The sequence below is a fragment of the Anneissia japonica genome, unplaced genomic scaffold (assembly GCF_011630105.1).
Source record: "Anneissia japonica isolate Jap-2015-1 unplaced genomic scaffold, ASM1163010v1 scaffold288091_len1417266_cov198, whole genome shotgun sequence".
Taxonomy (NCBI): Eukaryota; Metazoa; Echinodermata; class Crinoidea; order Comatulida; family Comatulidae; genus Anneissia; species Anneissia japonica.
In genome coordinates, this window is record NW_022684833.1 from 1,170,005 (window position 1) to 1,186,654 (window position 16,650).

At 34.7% G+C, this 16,650-nt stretch overlaps 1 protein-coding gene across 2 annotated transcripts in view; it reads right to left on the reverse strand.

Moving 5' to 3' along the window:
* Positions 1 to 932: 932 nt before the first annotated feature.
* LOC117107904 (protein SMG7-like) overlaps positions 933 to 16,650 on the reverse strand; it is a 35,728-nt gene continuing 20,010 nt past the window's right edge. Inside the window, exons 13-18 of one of the 2 annotated variants that reach the window (XM_033249754.1) lie at positions 15,274 to 15,442; positions 13,640 to 15,043; positions 9,714 to 9,865; positions 7,869 to 7,942; positions 4,082 to 4,299; positions 933 to 3,170 (exon numbers count right to left, since the gene is read on the reverse strand). In XM_033249754.1, coding sequence (XP_033105645.1) covers positions 3,072 to 3,170; positions 4,082 to 4,299; positions 7,869 to 7,942; positions 9,714 to 9,865; positions 13,640 to 15,043; positions 15,274 to 15,442 — 2,116 coding nt within the window. In that variant the 3' untranslated portion in view covers positions 933 to 3,071. Of the gene's footprint in view, positions 3,171 to 4,081; positions 4,300 to 7,862; positions 7,943 to 9,713; positions 9,866 to 13,639; positions 15,044 to 15,273; positions 15,443 to 16,650 lie in introns of both variants that reach the window. The other variant, XM_033249745.1, reaches the window with a different exon arrangement.

Sequence of the window (16,650 nt, forward strand, 5' to 3'; positions counted from 1 at the left end):
AATTTGCAACCCTACACTTCTTTTAAGAAAGTTATTTATCAACTTTCTTTCACTTGGTTATTTTTTCGTTCCTTCATTCATTCATTCATTCATTTTCTTTCTGTCTCCCACTCACTCCTTCTTTTTACATTTCCTCTTTTATTTATTGTTTATATATTAATTAATTAATTCTTATTCCGTTTGATAAAGGAATCAAGGTTTATACGCATTACATGGTGATATGGTCTGTGATTAAAGTTATGATGGCTTTACATCAATAGTGTAACATACAATACCTCTGTTTAAATTATAAAAAAAAAAAAGAATTAAATATAAATTAAGATAGGTTTAAGCCCCTATAAATAAAAACTTTATTAGTTTAGATATGTTTAAGCCCCTATAAATAAAAACTTTATTAGTTTAGATAGGTTTAAGCCCCTATAAATAAAAACTTTATTAGTTTATCACCCTATCTAGGCTGGAAAAGTGATAAGGGAGGGAGGCTTTTTATTTCCATATTTTATTTTACTTAATGCAAATAACACCCTTGGATTGTTTGCTGGTGCTTTTATGGGTGATAAGCGGTGAGGGTGATAAGCAAATCATTTTTTTATCAGGCCTAAACTGTGGGATATGATCAGTGATGATTATTTTAACACTAAGGTCATTTGAAGTAAATGTTGATGTGTTATTATGTTTATATTTGTTGCACATGGTTTTTGATTATGAATGTTTACATTTTTAAAATGCATAGGACTAAGGTGGTATTGAGATGACTTGCGATGTCAACATCACCAACTCCACCAACATCATCATGAACAATATAATAATCATCATCACCACAAATATAATAACGTTCACCTACACTGACACATAACAATCAATGTCAATATAACCATCATCTTCATCATCATCAAAAACGATGACTCAAGAAAAACATGAGACAACATCAATTATCTTGATTAGTAGAAGTATCAACTACTTTATTATTTTTATTTATTTATTTATTGTGAACAACAACACAGCTATCCTCTCCTGTCTAACACTGCCTAGAGACCGCCAACAACTGAAACCAAATCAGATGGCTTTGTCACACGTGAAGTATATTTAACTACTGTTTATGACCAAGCTTGATAGAGAACCAAAGTAAAATATAGGTTGATTAAATATTGCAGCGGGTGGACCAATCAAAATTCACTATACATATTTCTTTCGACGTCCTTTGTTTTTAACTCATTAACATTCTAATCGATAATCTCTTGAGTAAAAATTAACATTCCATAGTATATTCTCAACTCACGAATTTAATAAAACATTGCAATTTGATCAGGTGGAACAGAATGGATCAAACCATTAATTTTATCTTATCTCAACAAGCAAAAAACTAACTACACAACCATAAAGACCACCCTCTATGGTTTGATGCAGCCATGGTCATTCTAGTTGGGAGGATCAATTCCATGCAACTCTTTAATCTGTGCTTTCTTTTCCTAGTGTATTGGAAATCAACGGCAAGATGCACAAGCAAAAAATACGCTGTGATGCTGTGGGCTTAGCGATAATCAAGCACAAATAGGCAATAATTGCTATTAATGATAATACTTTTTTCTATTGACCAGAAACATGCAACTTTTATATGCAGTATGCACTAATAACTTTCAGTCTCTCTTGTTAGATTTTCAAACAAAAATAAAAAAACAGGTGAATAAGATGTATTCCAGACAATAATACTATTACTTCGTATGCCAGTATTATGGGACAAAATACAAACATATGCGTTGACAGTTTGTCTCATTTGCACAAAGAGTCTGTCGGTGCGATCTATACAATTATATAGTCATAAACATAGACAAGTGAATGAAAAAAATAAACCACCCCCAGTACAAATGAACAAACAATAGCAAATGGCAAACACACTCTTGTAATTGAACACACACAGAGTTTTTGAATAATGATATATGCATCATACAAAGACATTATATTTAAATATATGTATGTTGTATACCATCAATTTCGGGAAATCTCTTTAATAGAAATTAATGTCCAAACAGTTAAATTTTGGGCCACAGCTTATAAATTTTTCATAATAAAATTGGTAATATTAATTAAGATTGATTGCTCGTTAAAGAATATCCGTGTTCTTAGAGCTGATGTTTCACATTTAAAACCATAATTATTAAATAATTTCAATGGTCATCATAGAATTTACATATTCTTTTTTTAGAGTTGATGTATCATCTTTAAACTGTAATTAGTAAATAATATTGAATTCTCATCACATCACAAAATACCATGTTCACTCCATAACCGACATTTGCATACGATAGAAGATAGATAGAACATAGGATGGAAGGTGTCTGTTTACAAGTGCTTATACGATGTTCGTTTCCTATTTCACTTGGAGGCCAATGACATGAAACAGATTATCAAGAGCAACCAGCCCATTTTCGAAGACATTATACGTTAATTAATAGCTACACAAAACATGAGCTGCCAAGAATAAAAAAAGAATTTCTATTAAACGTGGTGTTATCGTTCCAGTTTCCAACAAGAGATGAACTGATTGGCTATATATAGAGAACATCTGTACAACAGATAGCTGCCGATTAGCCACTTTGTTAAAATTTCTTTATTTTATTAGAAATTGCCTGTTCACTAATAATGGTAGTACGGTAATACTAGTAACACAAAGTTGACCAATCTTCATAGGTTTTTTTTTGCACTATATCCCAGAAAATACAAAGCTGAATAACAACATAACAACAGTTGTCCTTCGATGAGTTATCCGGTTGTTTAATTTTCATCACTAGCCAGTTTACTATCCCATAGTAGATCCAACTATTATTGTCTTCGTTCGCTTTCACCGTGTTTCCAAGGCTAGGCCATGGGTGTGAGCGTTGAATATGCTGACTAGCGATTGTAGTTTGTTAGTGGAACCAGCTCCGTTGGCCACGTTGCACGCACATCACAAGATACCGCTGACTTGTGTCCAAGCAGCAACTCCACTTCATTCCTGTAGTTAAGGTACAGCATGTGGTAGAAGGTACGAAGAAATCCGAAAGCTCTCATCCGAGCCTGCTCTCCAATGTCACTCACGTGTCGTGGTGATGTTGTTTTTGTTGTTGTTGCCGTAGTAACATCTCCAACGGCGATGGTTCTGATGAAGAACCGATTGGGCTTGACCAAATTGACTATTAATGATGTAAAAAAGAAGAAATTTGATTTGAATATTTAAATAATAATCAGAATATATAATTAGCATACAAATTTATAACACAAATTAATGCAATAAAATAACTATGTAAATATAATTGTCATAATTTACCAACTGATTAACCTAATTTAGATGCCTTGACTTTACATCAACTATCACCTTTATCCACAGTTGATCTCATCCCATTGTATGTTATCAACATCATCCTATTCTATGCTATCCCATCTCCATTACTATCCTTATCCCATTAACTTGACCATCCTCATGCCATCACCAAATCTACTGCATAGCCATCCTCATCTGAAATTCCATTGTCTTTACTATCCTCATCCTCACCCCCATCACATACTAACCAATTCTAGCCTCGTCCTAATCATGATTCTCATTATCCACCTCAAACATTATCCACCACCACCTCCAACCCAAACTTCATTCAAATCCCCATCTCCATCCTAATTCCATCCACATCTCAACCTCATCGTCATTACAACAACCACACTCATCGTCATAATTATCAACAAATACGCTGCATTAGTTTAGTAAAACACTACACATTGTAGTCCTGTTGTACATCGATCTATTTATTATACATTCAATATCAACATACATTTTTATATAACCTTAAAGGATAAGAACCTGTTTAAAAGATACAATAATGCTGCCACATATTCAAGCACAATAAAGTAGGTAATCTTTAAGATAAAAATCAACTTGTAAACCAGCTCTACTCCACAAGAACATAAAACAATCATTAATACATGTTTCTCTTTGTACTAGATATCAGATTCTTGTCATGAGCCTCTACGGACAAATAGATAAAAGTGCACGTCACAGGTGGAATTTTGATTTGCTAACGTGTCACATACCTGATCCCGCACGTGTACTTACCTGAAGTCTCTCCGGTAATAAACTGCTGGTTGGCGAGCTAGATAACTGATGCGAGGAGCCCCAGACGTTGTTGGTTCTCTCATCGCGCCAACTGAGCCCTATGCCAGGCAGGTTTTCTGTCAGGCCTAACGTTCCTTGGTGGATGGGTGACTGGGAACGTGGTGTGGCATTTGGACTCGTTGGTTGACTGACAAAAGGTGAAGATGGTAGCACAAGATCTAATGGAGAATAAAAGAGCGGAATTTAATTATTTAATAACAAATCATTCAAGATATACTGCCTGTATGCAACAAAAACCTAGAACATGCAATTGCTCATCTGTACAGTAATGTGTCAACTGGCAGGAAAAATAGTTTCTACTTATATTCTCAACTGAAATCTAAAAAGTAACCTAATAAAAAGTCAGCGATTTGAATATTGAATTTTATTCAGTTTCAAAAGAACACAAATCAATCAATCAAATAAACAATCAACCAATCACTCAATTGATCAGTCAATTGATACTTCAAAATAAAATAAATCAATCAATCAATCACACATCAAATAAAAATAGGTTCCTAAAAGGAAATTGGCATATCAGTTCATTAAGGTAAGTATTCACGAAATAGACATTTAATGTTTAGATATAGAATAGTGTATTCATTATTTTCATACAATTTGTTTTAAAGGTACTGTATAGGCAACAAACTACAATTACAAAGGTAAATATCTAAATCAGAAGAGAACCGAAAGTTATGAAAAAGACAACCTATCCATTATGAATGGACTGCTTTAATGCAAAATAAACTGCCATTGGAGTACAAAACAAATTAATCGGTATTAATAATAAATAAAATAGTAATTCCATACAATAAAAACTGCCACAGTAAAAGCTCCTTTAAGTAGTGAGGGAAAGAAAGCGTACTAGTCATAAACACAGTTATTACTGATGTTACATTCCAAAATGGACTAAAGAGATGACCTAGATGGGAATATTGCATAGGTGAGAGAATCGAGGTAACATCAGAAATTGTAAGAGTACTGGTCATTTCGTTTTTATCCTTCCCTGGACACAGTGTGACATAAAAACAAACATGGACCCTTCCAACAAAGAGAGAATTCGCATAAAAATCTCTACAAAGTAGTGAAAATAGATGTCAATAAAAACACAATAAAAATAAAATGTAGAATACTGGTCATCTAATGTTTATCAGTCCCTTGACACTGCCCAACATCAAACAACAAACACAGACCCTCCCAACAAAGAGAGCATTCGCACCAAAATCTCTACAAAGCAGTGAAAATAGATGTTAATAAAAATGCAATAAAAATTAAATGTCGTAATTCGTTGAAAAATGTCCACAGTCTCAGCATACACACTGGATTTAATCTTTCAGCACCGAACCTACTGCTACAAGATCGTAAAAGCATCCGAAGCCGTGGAATAAAATGGGTAATGGATTTATTGCTGTAATATTGTCTTTACTACGGATTACGTTTCTGTAGGGAATATAAGCCGATATACATCGTCCTGTCATTTTGATTAAATGAATATCAAATAACATGATGTGGTAGCTATGTTTTATTAACTCGGCTCTATATCTGAAATATGTAACAAGGTAACATAGTACAGACCCATTTATATGGAATTCACAAATTCACACAAATTTTTTTTTGTACAGAAAGGAAAATGAAATGATCCGGTGAAAATAGGTCTAGGTATACGTAATGAGACTTAAAATAGATGTGAAAAATAACAGGGTTTAGAATGAGGACAGGTTGAAAGAAATCAAGTCTGGGGCAATGAATGACAATGTTACCAAAAAACTATAATGATATAGTATAACTGGATCAATGATGCATGTCAGAGTAAGGTACATTAGGGAACTGGAAAACACGAATATATTAGCAGAATCCAAACACTAATAAACATCATATTCAAAAACGTTCGATCTATCAGACCAGCTACTTTAGATTTTTTAATGCATTTGTTAGTATTTAAATTTGAATGTTCAAAATCAATAGGATAATTTGATTGGTACCAGTTTACTGTTAGAATTGCAAATGTCAAATGTGAAATCAGGTTGTATACTTTTCCACTGAATAACAAGCTTGCTTTCGAAACATATATTGGCATGAATAATCATGAATTAACAGCCAGTAACTATTATTGCCCTTGTCAATGCTAAATATAACGCACTTGACCTTCTGCAGATCGAATGAACATCTATACGCATAACCTTAGGACAATGAGAATTTCGACTACTGCCTAGTTCTTTCAATAATAAAACTAAAACGAGAATTGCTGACTGCTGGAAGAGGATATCCCTGGGGATACTGAATATGTAGGTCGACGCATAATCTAGCTAATGATGGAAAATGCGAGAAATACCGTGTACATTTGCATGTATCGTGAACCGTCAGTAATTGGCCGCCCCTACATTCGTCAGGCATCATATGATTTTACAGGCCGTCTGGTTTTTCTCTCATCAGTTTTATGCTTCTACTTAATGAAACTAGAGCTTGCATTTTCACACCAGTAGTGTGAAAACTTGAGGGCGCTCAATTTGAATAATGCAACATTACAACTGTGTTTAATTGCAAACAATGACCTTTACAAGAATTTAATCAGTATTTATTTGGTTTTACATTATGAATATTATGTTACAACCATTACAGTTGGTCATCTTGAGTATTGTTTTTGTCATGCTTCTTATATTATATAAAATTTCTACAGAGAAGCATAAAAGAGGGAGGCAAAACAGAGGAATGCATAGCAAATACAGAATGCATGCTTCAAGATAAAAATGTGTGCATAACTGAGAAAGAGAGGGGTGCCTGGCAGAATGCCTACCAGCAAAAGTCTTTGTAGGACCTCCCCCATTATTTCTGTTGTATATTATAGTTGTTTCTTATTCCATCTGTACAGTTTCCTGATGAAGTCCACTGTGTGGACCAAAGCTGGAGAATAAATTCTATATTGTTAGTCTCAAAAGTGCTGCTGTCATTTATTTTATAATGAACAAGCAAAAGGCAACTTAGTTGTGCAAAGAAAGATGCATATTGACGAAAAGTTAAAATAATCCAGTCTTAAATCCTTCCTCTTCAAATAGTTCAATTTCTTTCTAACATCTTCCAGCTACGGTGACAAGCCAGTTTTTGTTTGCTTTAATAGGCACTTTAAAATGTGTGTTATTATTATTATTATTATTATTATTATTATTATAATTCAGAAAAATAAAAATAAAACTGGACAAAGAAAACTGCTGAAGAAATTGTATACATTCACATTTATATGTTAAAACCATGTTGTATTTGAGCTCAAGAAGTTAAACTAACTTGCTTACTTATAGTAGTAGAGTGGCGCTTCTAGGAGTCTTGCAATGAGGGGAGGGGGACGGGAGGGAGGAGCTGATGGGGATATGAAGGTGAAGTGGCTTGATGGGTAAGTGAAGGAGAGCTAGCCCGCAAAATAAGGTGATATGAGGTGATTTTTATCTATTTCATATCACTCGAATCAATGGTGAAATAGGGCACAAGGTTTTTTGGGTGCTCAGATGCACACCTCTAGATATGCCACTGAATAAGTACTGCATGTCATTAGGCCTAGCTTATAATTGAAAATTAAATCAAGGCAATATTCTTTTCACCAATTAACACTGATCCTTACTCATTCAATATTAGTACAATTACCATTACCAAACATTGTTAATCAAGGTTTACTACCAAAATTATAATATTAAAGTAACTAATCAACATAAAATTATTTTTACGAAAAAAACAAAAAACAAAAAAAACTTACTATCACCTTGACCTGCTGTCCAGGGGGAGGGAGTGAAGAGGGTGTAAGCACCAGTTGACCTTATATTTTCCTCAAAAAATCTGCAATAAATCATACACTTTTTACAAAGATAATATGGCATTCAATATTTACTTTATTTATTTATTCAAATTTCTTTATAGAGGTGATAATATATACACATCTAGATGTGTATAAGAGACAGATATTGCATAGGTGAGAGAATCGAGTGGACCCACTTTTAAAATGTGGTCCCATTCTTTGTGAACCCAATAGAAAACTTGTGTGGGACTGTCCCCACTGTCCCAATAGCTGGCTACGGCATTGTGCCCTATGAACAATCAGACATGACAATCTGTACTTGTGTCTTGAATACTTATTTTCATAATTATCTTTCTCAAGGAATTGCATGTTGATAATCATCACTTCACAATCTTGGTATGGAAAACTCATTAAGATGATGATTGATATAAAAAAAAAACAACTTATATTTACTCATCGCTGAGAGAATATTGTCTCCTCTGTAATATGTTTAATAAAATTTCTTCTGTTTTTTTTTTTTTTTGCAGCTGAGTAATACCTCAAAAAAGTTGTGTTTCTTTCATGCAAAATTTGTCGATACTGTAAATTGTAAATTTCAGTGTGTGTGTGTGTATATGATATATAAGTAGCAATTTCATACGATATTCTTGGATGCAATAATTTCTACTTTTCGTTAAAGTGCGTGTGTATATCATACCTGTTTCATATGAAGCTTTTAGATATAGTACATTGTGCATATTATTGTACATACACGTAGATCTACATGATGATAAGCACTGCATCAAATCCAATCGATATTCACCATCAACTAATTAAACGTACGGCACCCAGAAAAATATGATGACAAGTTATGAGAGAACCGCTTAAAACAATCAACAGCGTATTAAAGTTACAGGACAAAGGAGTAATTAACGCCATTCAAAAGTACAGAAGCATCAATAGGTGATACCTTATACCAACTCGTTACATATTTTGTCTCTTTTTACCATAAAAACAGCTACCCTATCTTACGGATAATGTATACAAATGAATTATTTGGACATACATCAATTGTAACTAGATTTTATGTGGTGAAATAGTAATTGATAAGCATGGCATAGCATTCGTTTGACACAGTGTTAATGGCAGGCTAATTGCTTATGTCCTACGCTTAATCTTGGTTTACTCAAGTCTAGCGGATTTTTCAGGTTGATATGAACTTTCTCGCGAGGTTATTTGTCATGGATAACTCAAGCTTATGTGACTTCTAAAGTATCAGAATTTGATTCCCAATATTTCTTTTTATTGAGTAGTGCTTAAGTTTTAAGACAGATTGAATGATGAATCAGATAAAGTTTTTTTGAGCGTTATCAAGTGTTTTGTTTTGTGTATTATATTTATAGCACTTTTACAATGGTATTACAGTGTGTTAAAAATTCTTGACAGATTGAATTTGTTGAAGCTATGTAGCTTCATCTTTATTGTACAAATGTCTACATTTATTGAACTGAAAGAAACACCTAATCCTATGAATCACCAATAGTGATGTATAAATAGAGTGTATTTTATATTCTTTTTTGTTTGTTTCCATACCATCATGTAGTAAACACACTACCAATTATATGATCATTATTGTCAACAATATAAAAAAAAAAAATATATATAAAAAGTATTATCATTATAATATTAAATTATTATCCTAATAATTTTTATCATTACCATAATATTTTCATTACCATTTATTAATTTCAACATGATAATCATTGTGATTATCAATAATAAAAATTATAATTGTCATTATAAGTGTAGATATTAGTATCAAAGATATCTCACCCTGGTTTGCTGCCACCAACGTTATTGAATCCATGAGCTCTATTTCCAGTGTTTTTGGTGCTGTCTAACCCTGGGAAGGTGATTGCAAGTCGTTGATTGTTGACAGCTGGGCTAGGTGTCTGCCGAGGTGAGGGGATGCGATCATCTGGAGTCTAGTAATTGAAGAGTGGAAAACATAGTGTAACAAACAATATACCAAATTCATTGGGTATATTGCAAAAGGTCAAAATTAATGAAAATATGTTCCCAGTGGAAGAATTTGTCTATGCCCTATACTGCCTTACTGTACAGGTATTATGTTTACTAATAAAGTAACCACATGGGGATTTAGTTATCAGGAAATGTGTGGTGTTGTTTAATCTAGTGATTTTTTATTGAACTTTCTAGGACAGTTCTTATACTGTATTCATTTTTATCTTTAGTTTATCACTCATCCCATCATTCCTCCATACCGATTTACTCAATTTTACAGGTTTAACTGCTAGACATAGACATAGTTTAGTGTCATATGAGGGTATGGAAATATATATTTAATATTGTTTAGCTACCTCTGCCAAGGAGGTTGTTTTTACCCCTTTTTATTTATTTGTCTGATTGTTGATCTGTGAACTGCCTACAGGCCACAGTTTTCATCAGAACTCCTCACACTTGGTCATGATCCATGACCAAAAATCTGGAGATGATTCGGATTTTGAAGTTTCAAGCTCACAGGTCAAGATCACAATCAATGAAAAACTACTTTTCTTTATAACAGCCTACAGCCAACAATTTTTATCAAAAATTTGTCAAACTTGGTCACAATGTTTCATGACCAACAATCTACAGATGATTATAATTTGGGTCAAGGGTCAAGGTCACAATCTACGAAAAACCTACTTTAATAATATAACAGCCTTACAGTGCAGGTTTCATCAGAAACTTGTCAAACTCGGCCACAATATGCTGTGACCAAATTTCTGGAAGTGACTAAAATTTTGAAGGAAAAAAATGAACGATAAACTAGTTTTTTAACTGTCTGATGTATGGACGTGTGTTTGTGTACTTACAGGGTTTGCAAAAGAAGTGTAACAAAGTGGTATTAATTTTACAGCGATTCATTTGAAAACAGTATGGTGCAGTACAGTAGTTAGAAGAGTGTTTTCCACACTACCGACCCGGGTTTGAATCCAATGTTGTTTGTTTTTTTTATATTATCTTTTATTTCATTGTCAATACTAAAGATAACATCTTATACTGGTCAAGCCATTTCGGCATCAGCACTGCACTGAATACATTTTTTTCATGGGGACAATATGTGTGGGAAATTTATGCAGAGGAGAATTACGATGTGGGCGGCGGTGTGCAATCTTCCTTGATCACATCTTTTCTAATAATGTTTTTTTCAGCTTTGTAACATGAAGATGAAACCCTACTTAGCTACATCAGTGCCCACGAGTTTAAAATCTTAAATTTATATGAAGAAAAACAAAAGATTGATTTACATTTTATCTGAGTGCCTCCCTATTGAATGTACCCTAGTATGATTTGAGTTGATGACTTTGCTATGAACTCTTTCAAGAAGTCAAACATTAAACAATCTCTGTATAGTACTATTCTCCGGCTGTACAAAAATGAATCTTTACTGTCTGATTAGATCACTTGGCATGAGAAACAAAGTTTGATCAAAGTTTCACATACTGTAACTACTTTAAGTTTGATCAAAGTTTCACATAAATACTTTTAAATTTGTTGTACATCTCAGTCACAGAATTTGAGATTTTGCTCAGTGCTAAATTGCACTGCTTTTGGTCATGCACATACATTCATAATGAATGGCAGTAGATTTTATTCAAATTGAATTCAAACTAAGGTGAACTACAGTACCATATAATAAATAGACAAAAATGATTGAATTAAAAGTAAAATAAGACTAATAATTTTCCTTTACATTACATAAAGTATTTTTAAACTATGCCTGTAATAAATGCATTACCATACATTATATATCATTATAAATATGTACTATAAATGATATGATACTGCATAATAATTCAAAAATAAAGAGAACTAAACTAAAATTAATGGCAATGCCATTCCTATTTTAAATTTTGAGTTTGTGTAGGAAGCATGGTTGAAGAAAAAAAAATTCATGTGCATCCTGATATCTTCCATTCTATATGCACAGTACAGTATTCAAATACAGTAGAACCTCGTTTTTACGTACCCCAGTTATACAAACCCTCGGTTTTACGTACGTATCGACGATGATGTCATCAAAAATCCCGAAAATATTCAAAGCAAACGGCCCTTTTCAGAGCAACCATAAGTAAAAAGACTATAACAATAAACTATAACAATAAACAAATCATAATGCAACATATTTTTATTAAACAGTAATGTTGATTGAGTCTATACCGGGTTGTTATAATCTAAAACCACGTGAACTGAGTGAGATGAACAACTACCGATGGTGCTAAAAATAATTGCTTTCCTCCTTAGCTTCGTGTGGCTAACCTTAAGAAAATTTGTCTGGTCAAATTTTCTACACGAAGCTGAGTAGGCATAGTTTCGTACACGAACGCCAATTGGTTGCCTCGTCCAGTGCATTGCACGTGGTTGCTGTTCGTACATGAACGCTAATTGGTTGGCTTGCCCAGTGCAGCGCACATGGTTTTAGTTTGTCTCAACAGGCCCAGACAACACCACAGCTCTGTTGTTTAGAATAGGCATGAAGGGAATTCCCAAGTTTTAACTTTGTCATAGGTAATCTTACAATATTTTCATGTTCTTTAGTTAAATAAAAGGTATAAAGTGATGAATAAAAACACTAAACACATGGTTTTATTCGTAGGCCTAGAGGCTAGGTCTAGCCTAGGTAACATCGTTCGTTCATAACATACGTTTATTGAGCGTTACGTACCTATTAGGTCAAAGGTTACCACAAATTTAACCCAACCTTAATTTTACGAATCCCCTGATTTACGTACGCCCTACAGTCCCTTACCATACGTAAAATCGAGGTTCTACTGTACTGATTTTACTGAAATTCATTAGCTCAACATACATACACAGCAAGTAGAATATAGAGGGAGGCATTGCAAACTAGCTAGGACAGGAAAAAAAAAAATCAATAAAGGTGGATTCTATTTATCATTAGCATATAAAATTTAGTGTGGAGTTTATGCCAAATTATATAGGATAAATATATGAATAAATTTAGACACAAAACAATGTGTATATAAAGTAATTCAATTGGTCTTAGTTAACTAAATAATTTGAGCTGGGGCCCTAGCAGTTATCGTACAGCACCACCCCAGGGGATGAATTGGACAATATACTGGGGAAATATTATGTGTATATATGTGCACATGGGTTATGTTTTACAGAGACTATCTGAGCTTAGATATATATAGCATCTGTACTGAGCTAAAAAACTAATATATATAAATAAGTTATTAGCATTCAATCAAAAATTAGAACAAGAAAAATTGGAACAAGAATATTTTTCCACCAACCAACGGACATATAAATAATGACATTCCTATTATTGTTAAATTGGTTTGTACAAAAATGTCCATAATTTTAATTTCAAACACTAAAAACAGAATCATTTTAGTGCTAATTGCATCGGGCTGTGTTGTACGACACTGACTGAGTTGGCCTTTAGAAGTTGAGAAGTTTTTAATCCTTTTAAACAAGCAATTTATATTTTTATTGCGTTTTTGAGGTATTTTTCACAAATTTTAATACAGAGAATATATTTCCAAAGATGTGCCACTATAACTTGTATTTAACAACCCTGAGGAAAGCAGATTGATGGATAAAACCAGAAAGTCTCCTTGGTTAAGTGAAAACACTGTAGAATTTAGTAACATTGATTAAACTGTGCAAAATAACATGCAGCATATGAAACAATATATTAGGTAAGAAAACAAAATTTGACTTACCACCAGCTTAGGTGCCATATTTTTTGACCCATCATTATTCATGGGATACCCATATCCATACGGTGGCTGAAATGGACTTCTATCATCGCTAAAATTAACCTCCTGATCCATGGCGCTGAAGAAGTCACTCAAGGCTCCTTGCCTCAGATGCATATTGGTCTCCTGATGGTCAAAGTCTGGTGAGAATGGCCCATTAGGGATGAAGCCAAGAGAAAGCTTACTCCCTTTGCTTAGATCTGTCATACCAATGAAGTTCTTGTTGGCTTCCTCTCTCAATGCTTGCATGGTTGCTGTATTCTGAGCATTTGTGGCTGGCATTCTTGAATTCCGACCATTGAAATGGTTGAAACCAGTTGACTGAGCCTGTCTGTCCATATTCACAGGATTAAACTGTCTTCCAGCACTTATTTCCGCAGCAGAGGGAAAGACAAATCCGTCCATGCTCTGAGGTGACTTGGTTGGTGTGCCTACTCTTGGATGATTCATCATGACATTCTGATTCTGCATAGACATGGGCTGCGGACTTTGTGGAGAGGGTTGTCGTGCTCGTAATGGGTACTGACCTGTGTGTGATTGACCGCAGCCAGGATTGTTCAAAGGTCGTGACGTGTGCATATTAGGTTGAGAGGAGGTGGGTGAATTCAACTGCGTGGGACTCTCCGCAGGACGATGAAATGGTGCTGGTGTTCGATGGTTGAACATCTCATGGGGCTGGTTTGGTGGCCCCGAATAGCGACCCTGCCAATCATACTTGGGAAGCTGTTGGTAGGATTGTCTTCCATCACCTGGATTTGACCACTGATTAGCCGAACGTCCCTGTAAATTTCCATGATGCTGGTCTCCTTGCCACGGCAGTCCCTTATTCCAGTTTGCTTGTGGAATCCTACCAGGAATTGGATTGTTCTCTTTAGAACCTTGAGAAGTTTGGGGATAACCTGGAGGTTGTTGACCACCAGGGTAGTTATGTCTTGGGGGATTGGTTTGTGAGGGGCTACGCTGGGGAGATGACCAGTTACCACCTGGGCTGCCTGGCATTCCATGAGACCCGATTCCCTGATCTTGCATATGAGGTTGAGGGTGTCGATATCTTGGATTCTGATATTGTCCCTGCGGTATTTGTCCTGAAGAGTTGAAGCTCTGATATGGGCCTGGGTTGTTGGTGCCAGCACTGCTGCTTCCCTGCCAGGACTGAATGTTGTGCATAGTGTTTGCATGAGGCTTAGGTCCTGAATGGAAGTGGGGTGGGCCTTCAGGCTCCCAGTTGCTGACCGGTGATTGTATAGGGTTCTGCTCATGGAACACTCCAACAGGCTGACGGCTTGGGATCGAAATGGATGGGGGGCTACCGATTGGGGTAATTGAAGAATCTGATTCAGACGATGTCTTCTTCCTTGGCAGAATCGCCTGCAGTTTTTTAAGAAAAATATATAGAGGGTAGTAAAATCTTTTTGTATTCATATATTACATATTTCATGTATGTAATTGAATATGTATGCATTCATGTATTATAATCTAAATTTATTTTTTAGATTAAGATTTTTAATGCCAATGACCCACTTAATTTAACCAAATTGACCCAATTTAATAAATTATTAAATAAAAATGAATTCAAATAAATAAGTAAATTTATCCACCTGCACAGCAATACTTTGAGTTTTTGAGTCTGGACGCTTGTTTTCTGACCGTCTATCTTCATGAATAATTTCTTCAATCCCAGCAAATTCCACCTTCCTAGGGGGTCCTTCTCTACCTTTCTTCAATGCTGTCTTTAGGTTAGTATGTGTCTGGATCTTGCTCTCTGGTCTAAGTAAGATAATTATGAGTATAGAAAAATTTACTTCTTAAATAGGCAAAGTAAAAAAAAAATGCATGTTCCTATGCATGATACATGAGCTAGGTATACAGTAATTTCATTTTACAGTAGTTTGGAACGATATCAGGAGTGGGGGTGGTGGCAGTGGCCTACTAGGACTACAATTTATTTGAAGCTATCTTGGGTCCGATCGTATGTCACCCGAAGTTTTCATTACGATGATTAAGAACGTATACTATCTAGGCCCTAGGCTAGGCTTGGATTGCTGCCGTCACTCTGCTACGTATACTACTACCGCATAACAAAGAAAGCGACCCACGCGGTGCATTCTTAAATTTTACACACATTATTAAAATGTATTAGACGATAACACGATATCACTGACTGAACGATCTACCACCCTCGCATTGCAGTAACTACTGTACTGAACTAGGCCTAGCTTAGGCCTAATGTTTTTGTAGAAAGCTAGATAGTCGTTATGTACCCAACAGTCGGCTGCCTTTATATCTTCACTTGTCTTCAATTTGCATTCAAAAGGTACATTGCTGCATAGCCAACTGTCGGGGATATAGTACCTTTATATGACTACTTATGCAACAGAAAAAAACGTCGCATGGAGTTAGTGAAAAATGGAGATCTAAATGGAAAAATGATGTATTTCAGCAAGTATTAAAACCTTTTAGTTTTATTTTAGGCCTTCTTCAAAACACCTATGCCACAGCAGTTGATTTTTTTTTGCCGTAAAACCACACTAGTTTCATCGCGAGGTAAAACAAAATGTCGGAAAACTTTTCTTTGACGCATGCGCATTTGCATAAATGTCTACACACACACGCACACACATACTACACACAATAAAAAAACAAAGGAAATGTGAAGAGTGATACAATAGTTCCTATTGCATTACATGCATAGGAACTAAAAATTAATTTCTAGCCGCAGTTTTTTTTTTATTTTCAACATTGGGTTATCTACTTTGGGCTGAGAATAATGGATTCATAGTTACCAACCATCTCGCACTGTACGGGACGGTCCCACATTTCAAAGTGATTTTGAATAAAACTTGCATTTTGCAGAAACACATGCGTGATCATAAATTTGTCACGCATTTAGCACAAGTCTATTCGTGATAATATTGCGAATTAAGAAGAAAATGTATTTAATTTATTTCCATTCCTGATGATGATCTAATAAAAGA